At 44.9% G+C, this 7,500-nt stretch overlaps 1 protein-coding gene across 3 annotated transcripts in view; it reads left to right on the top strand.

Moving 5' to 3' along the window:
• The window catches only part of LOC135109689 (uncharacterized), a 185,008-nt gene that overhangs the window by 161,728 nt on the left and 15,780 nt on the right, over window positions 1-7,500 (top strand). For all 3 annotated transcript variants that reach the window (XM_064021254.1, XM_064021245.1, XM_064021262.1), the window contains 2 exons: window positions 625-814; window positions 1,249-1,368. In XM_064021254.1, the coding sequence (XP_063877324.1) occupies window positions 625-814; window positions 1,249-1,368 (310 nt within the window). The remainder of the gene's footprint in view (window positions 1-624; window positions 815-1,248; window positions 1,369-7,500) is intronic.

Genomic DNA, 7,500 nt, shown 5'->3' on the forward strand with positions numbered 1-7,500 from the left:
ACCAGGGTACAGAGGGGGTGCGAGGGGCCCAGGGTGGGGGGGAGGCAGCCTATCTAAGCGATCAGCAATCACGTATGCATTGCCTTACTCTATTTTCTCCTTCTTATGACTTGCACACGTTTATAAGGGAAATATTAAGACACGTCCATGGGGGAAAATTGAATCTGATCTTTTATTTATTTACCTGATACAGAAAACAATTACTTTTATGCCGTGTAGCTAACACGAGCCCATCATATCATTCTCGCATGCTTGCAAAAGGAAAATAGTTGAGGTTTAGAGAGAGAAATTTATCTGATGAGAAGGAAAATGCTACAACGATAGAAAACTACTCAGAAATGTTGCAGAATGGTAATAAGGGTAATGATGGGGAAGATAATGCTTGTGGACTCTTGTCTCATCCCTGTGAAAGTCAAGTTACATTTTAAGTGTATGATTAATTCTTTCTCAGTCCTCGATATGCATCCAACAACATCACGTACATCATTACCCATCTTACCTTGTAGCTTGCTTGCATGTGATACTGAGACAGAGAGAGCTGGAGAGGAAGGGAGGGACAGAAGGAGAGAGAGGAGGGAGAGTGAGCAAGGTGGACGCTAATTGCAAGTTCGCCTTTGTCCTCAGTGCATCCGAGACTCACCTGCTGCTGCTTCAAGGCGACCGTGGACACCCCCCGGCGACTGAGGAGGTGGTGATGATAGTGAAGGTGACCAACGGTTCCCTCCTCCATCTTGTCACCCTGCACACTGATGATGGCACGCAGGTCCCTCTCCAGCCCATCCTGACCCACCCTACAGGACCCTGGCTGGCCGAGGTGGGAGCATGGAAGGTTGATGTATTTATGTAGTTCAGTAGGGGCTGTGCTGGATAGAAGGGAATGAGTCTCATGTTAATGTCTGTATTGTTTGTCTCATTTCTGGGCTCATTCGCTGGGTTAGACGGGGTTCTTTAGGTTTTGAGATTAGTTATGTCTCTCTCTCTCTCTCTCTCTCTCTCTCTCTCTCTCTCTCTCTCTCTCTCTCTCTCTCTCTCTCTCTCTCTCTCTCTCTCTCTCTTGCAACCAACATTTAACACCACCAGAACAACCCCATCAACCAATATCTTCCTTCAGTGTAGTAGTAATACATCCACCACATCCACCACTACCATCACCACCATCACCACCATCACCACCCTCACTACTAACATCAGGGCAAGAGTAAGGTCCTGATTTATGTTCCTCACCCCCTTCTATCTCCTCCCGGGCAGGCGAAGCACAAATACCAGCTGCCAGGGGAGTACCGGCCGTGGGTGGAAGTGAGCAATCCGGTGGGCGAGAGGCGGGCGGTTCTCCACACAGTCATCAAGGTGGATCAGCCGCCCAACACGGTAAGTGGAGGCCATGTTACCTGTCTCTCAGAGAGGTAATGGATGTAGGTGATTGGATCGTTAGTGTCTGGCCATATTAGTGGCGCGGTGCTTCAGGGTGGTGTGTGGTGTGGTGTGGTGTGGTGTGGCGTTGTGGTGGTGGTGTGCGGGAGTTAGGACTGGCTTGGTGTCGGTGTGTTGTGAAGCCACTTGAGGGGTGAGAGGGAGAGGGAGAGGGTGAGGGAAGGTGAGGGAGGTTTTGAAATGCGATGTTCGTGCATGTGATTTCTGTTTGCTCTAATTTGTGGATGCAGATTAGTCATGCTTTTCGTGCCTTGGGTTCGTCGTTTTTTTTTTTTACCCCTATCTCTCTCTCTCTCTCTCTCTCTCTCTCTCTCTCTCTCTCTCTCTCATGCTGTAGTTTTCTTTTTGTATCCTCTCTTTATTTTCCTTCCTTTTTATGTTTGATGAAAGCTATAGCGCTTTAATTTAATGCTTTAAATATATTTTTTTTATGGATGTGTTGAGTATGAAAATATTACTAGTTATTATTAGAACCAGTCTCTCTCTCACACACACACACACACACACACACACACACACACACACACACACACACACACACACACACACACACACACACACACACACACACACACACACACACACAGGTCATCTTTGACTAAACATTCAGGCACGAGTTTCTCTCCCATCTGAGCCCCGCCAGGGTGAAATATTCTCATCCATAAATGCATAAAAAGTTACAGAAAAACATATCCAGCTGCGCTTGTACGAAAGAGAGAAAAATCTAAGCAGTGTTTCTATAACTTTAAACATTTCCCTCCATCACCATCAACATTATCACCATCAAGCATCACCACCACCACCACCACCATAATCACCACGCTCACTATCATTATGTACACTAGCATTTTATTTGATAAAAATGCTCTCTCTCTCTCTCTCTCTCTCTCTCTCTCTCTCTCTCTCTCTCTCTCTCTCTCTCTCTCTCTCTCTCTCTCTCTCTCTCTCTCTCTCTCTCTCAGTACCCTTCCTTCTCTGTACTCCATTCATATTTAAATCCCACCTGAGGCAGGGCGTGACGGGCAGGTGTTTCAGGCTAACGAAGCACCGCCGCTTACCTGTAGGCCTCCTCCACACCTTTCCTTAAGCCTCTTGTTGCCCGGCCCTCCCCACGCCCTCTTAAGGTAGGCCAGTCTTGGTACATACCGTGATGGGGGAGGGCTCTTAATGCTTCTTTCTTCCATCTCTACGCTCTCTACTCTCTCTCTCTCTCTCTCTCTCTCTCTCTCTCTCTCTCTCTCTCTCTCTCTCTCTCTCTCTCTCTCTCTCTCTCTGAACCGTATACTTACATACAGTCATTTAACATTCTATTTCTCTGCTGTATAGTCCCTCTCAATCTCTCACCTTTACTTCGCCCTCACCTGTGCAGTAATCCGGTGTGTCAGGTGTATCAGTTCCCTGCCTCTGTGTGTCTTGAGCCAGCGCCGATGTAGAGACGCGGCCATCCCTTTACCACCTCCCCGTCCCGTCCCTCCCCTTCCCTTCCTCCTGTTTTGCGTCTTAGGGTCATTGTTCCTCTCGCTGTCACTTGCTTCACTTCTGCCTCTCAGGGTCGTTGGCTTGGCTGGGTTTGGTTTGTAAGGGGGACTGCAGTGTCTTTTAGATTGGAGTGTGAAAGGAAGTGTGAGGTATTTAGTGTGTTTCTTGTCTTTTCTTATTCGTGTTGTGTTTATTTATTTGTGTGTGTGTGTGTGTGTGTGTGTGTGTGTGTGTTTGTGTGTGTGTGTGTGTGTGTGTGTGTGTGTGTGTGTTTAGTTTATTTCTTCTGTTTCTTTTTCTGTTTTTTTTTTTGTCTTTTCTTCCTCTTTCCCCCCTTCTTACTCTTTGTCTCCCTTTTATCTTCTTTAATTTTTTCTTCTCTATTTTCTTGTTGTTCTTGTTCTTGTTCTTTTTTCTTGTTCTTCTTCTTCTACACTTAATTATTCTTCCTCTTCTTTTCCCCCCTTCTCTACCATCACCACCACCACCTCCACCACCACCTCTTCTATACCACCTTCCCATTTCCCTCATCAGCAGCAGCTCATCTCTCGACGCCACCAGTCCAAAGGGTCTCTACGGGTCGCTTGTTGACACCTCTCGTGGGACGTGATTTTGCAGTATTGATGTCCCGAGACCCTAGTGCGCCCTGGAGCTTCGTCTGGGTCTCGCTGAGGGACTTATCGCAAACATGTTGGAGGTGGGATTCGGAGAAAGGGTAGAGGGAAAGAGAGGGGACAAAGAGAAGGGGAAAGAGGAAGAGGTGAAGGAATGAGAGATGGAGAGATGGGGGAGAGGGAAAGAGATGTGAGGGAGAAAGGGAGAAGAAAAGGGAAAGAGAAAGAGAGAGAGAGAGAGAGAGAGAGAGAGAGAGAGAGAGAGAGAGAGAGAGAGAGAGAGAGAGAGAGAGAGAGAGAGAGAGAGATTACAAAATTTAGACTTACGTATCTGTAAATTCTCTTTCTCTTCACACTTTATATTTCTTTTATCTCTCTCTCTCTCTCTCTCTCTCTCTCTCTCTCTCTCTCTCTCTCTCTCTCTGCTATAGTATTTCCTCTCGTACGAACAACATTTCCCCGCACTGTATATCTTTGTGGTCTGGTTGCATGTAGTTATGGTGAGGCGGAGGAGAGGGGGGGGGTGTGATTGCCCCTCCACGCGTTTTCTTTATAGGTGTTATCAACACAAAACAGGACACGCGGTTATATACGACACTAAACAACAGGTAGCAGATGACCACTTGGTGAAGGAGAGCATTCAGACTATACCAAGAAGACTGTGATCATACCTCAGCATGCCCTAGCCGATAACAAGACTTTATGCTGAGGCTTATCTACAGCAGCTGGTGTTTAGTGGCGGACCGGACAGCTATTATCCAATCCGGTGTCAGCAATTATTACACCATCCATCGTCCCAAACCAGAGTTGCGTCCATCCAGGCCCGTCATTAGTGAGGTCAAATGGGTTTATCCCGAGGGCGCCATCCACCATAAGAGGCCATAGAGGTGCCACGATAGCCACGCGATAGCCACTCAGGAGGGGAACATAACGAAGATATGGATCTCTTCCCACAGCCTTCACGGGAGATACCACCACTAGCCAGCCAGCCAGCCAGCTAGACCAACCAGGCACTCAAGAAAACTCCTGTTAACTTCACAAGATTCTGTGTACTATTTATTTTTGTTTGTATGGCTCGTAATTCATGGGAGATATGATATTCCTCAGCTTGTTCCGTAAAGCAAGTCACACACACACACACACACACACACACACACACACACACACACACAGCACCGTGAGCTACAATACTGGAGTTGGGATCCTTGACCTCACATTCCCTTTTTTGAGAATGTGTGGATTTCCTTTTTGTTTTTTTTTGTTTTATTGTTGTTGTTGTTGTTGTTGTTGTTTTAGTTCTTGTTCTTTTTCTTATTGCCTCTTTTTTCTCCGTATTCTTCTTATTTTTATTCTTTTTCTTATTCTTACTTCCATTATTTCCATTATTAGTAGTAGAAGCAGCAGTGGTAGTAGTAGTAGTAGTAGTAGTAGTAGTAGTAGTAGTTGTTGTTGTTGTTGTAGCAGTAGCAGCAGCAGCATTGTAGACATATTTCATCTACATCATTACACAACAGAACAAAAACACCAATCCTTCCTGTGACACCAAAGCACAAAACCCGAAAAAATAAACCTTTAAACAACATAAAATAAATAAATAAATAAATAAATAAATAAATAAATCCTTCGCTAATAACCGCAGCTGAAAACATACACATAAAAAAAATTAAAAAAAACGACGGAGATGAGTTAAGCTGTGGGAGATGAATGAAGAAAAGCTCCACAAGTACTGCTGGGAAAGTCTTGAGCAGCGAGGCAGCAAGAGGACTCCTAAGAAGCCTGTTATGTAGATGCGAGCAACTTGTGCGGCATGAACATGGGAAGACCAGGGTGAAGGCAGTAGTAGAGATGCACGTCTGAACATTTGTGAGATAAATAGGATAGATAGAGCTTGGAATGTTGTAATACGGGAAGTGTGGTGGTGGTGGTGGTGGTGGTGGTGGTATGTGTGTATGTGGGTGTGTGGGTGGGTGGGAGAGACTAGAGAAACTGCACTGTATGAGTAGTAGAGAGTTTGTTGCTTGTTGCTAGGTTAGTGGTGCCGTAGCGTAGTAGTGTAGTAATAAGAAACATAAATACGTGGATAAAGATTGTGTGTGTTTGTATGTGTGTGTGTATGTGTGTGTGTGTGTGTGTGTGTGTGTGTGTGTGTGTGTGTGTGTGTGTGTGTGTGTGTGTGTGTGTGTGTGTGTGTGTGTTACATAATGCATTGAAATGTGAGAGTGGAAAACGTATTTGAGACAACAAGGGAAAACAAAATTAGTTGAGTTTTTAGACATAAGAAATTTTAGAAGAGATCCTTTTTTATCTTTTAATTAAGTAACTAGTAGGTGTTTGATAATATTCTTTTATACTGACTTTATATTATATTCTTTTGTTAGTAATAATAACAACGGTAATGATATCAACTGGTATTCAGATTCACTCATCCAAAAGTTAAACCCTTCACCCATATCTTACCCTCACTAATCCATCGTTTTTCACCTGCACTCGCCCATTCAGCCAGCCAAACCCTCCTTGCCTCCCGGGCCGTGACTTGCCGCACTCATCCTCACCATCTTTCGCTATCCTCCCACTTCCGTCCAAGTTTTAAACACACAGAGCTACTCGAGTGTTTGGCGGGGATTCTAAATATTTACACCCAGCTATCGGATGAACCAAACGGGAGGCAGAAGGAGTGCGTACCGTCACACACACCTCCTTCCTCTTTTCTTTTCTTTTCTCTCTCCTCGCCCTCCTCACCCTTCCTTTCTTTTATTTTCTCCTTCCTGCCCTTGTCATCGTCTCTCTCACTCACTCCACCCCTGTCTTCATTGTCTCCGTATTCAACGTCGTACGCAACTCCGCCAGCGTCGCCCTCATCAGTGTTTACAACTTTTGGTGCTTAAGGGTTCCTGCCAACTATGCACATGTTCCCGCTAACTGCTGCAGATCCGTTCACGGAGTTGATAGATTTTTTTTTCAGTATCGTGAGGAAACATTGATGAGTCCCGCAGCAAGGTATTAAGGAGCAAGTGTTGTCCTCATTCTGTATCACGTAATGAAGTGATCAGGGCACAAAATGACGCTTGTAATTTGGCAATGTTGTGGTGTTCTTGCAGGTTGAGGTGAAATTGTAATATACGTATGAAATGTAAAAAGATTCATAAGAAACAGAATTCAACGAAGGAAGGTTCCTAATCTTAAAGGTTTAATAAGTGATGAAGAGCAGAGAGACTTGCTATATCTACATCGGGTGACGCCTTCCCGGAAGCTTTCTCGAGTTTAGTGGTTTGTGGTGCCAGCCTTAGAAGCCAGAATTTTCAAAAAGGTGTTTTTTTTTTCCCGGAATGTTAAGAAAATGGAGATTGTAAAAAAATGTTATTTCAATGGGAAATGGGAAAACATACTTACAAGAAAGCATTTTAAATAGCATTCTAAAATACGCTTCTGCCACCCACCATTCTTGATTCCTTAGTGGAGTGCCAGAGCGAGGCACTTAAACAGCTACTAGTGAAATAAAACTTGTGATATTCAGAGTTCATATTCCTGAGACGTTGAGCCTTCGTCTTTTTATTCACCCTTCTGGAACGCAAGGCTACAGTCTCACCCAAGATCTTGTAGTCAGGATCCTGCTTGCAGTTACTTTTCTTAGCGATGGCCGAGTAGCAGGTCTCTTCCGGGATTCGTTACAGCGCCTGGCAGGTGGACAGCCAACAACGCGAACCACCTCACCGCGAGACTGTCTGGTGGAGAATCAGGAGCTAAAACAATACCCTGAGGAAGACCGATAAACACCGGCCTCCACCTGGCGTGTTTGTCCGCCACTGGTGCCTAAATTATGACCTACGTTCGTTTGAAGTAAAATAATAAAAGCACACACCTATAATGATTGCACCTCGTTGCTAGTTAACCATGGGGGAATTGCCTCATTTAGCAAGACTTGTGCTGCAAATCGCTGCTCCTGAACACTCTTGAACACCCACTAAAGGTAAATCAA

The sequence above is a fragment of the Scylla paramamosain genome, chromosome 2 (assembly GCF_035594125.1).
Source record: "Scylla paramamosain isolate STU-SP2022 chromosome 2, ASM3559412v1, whole genome shotgun sequence".
NCBI classification, from domain to species: domain Eukaryota; kingdom Metazoa; phylum Arthropoda; class Malacostraca; order Decapoda; family Portunidae; genus Scylla; species Scylla paramamosain.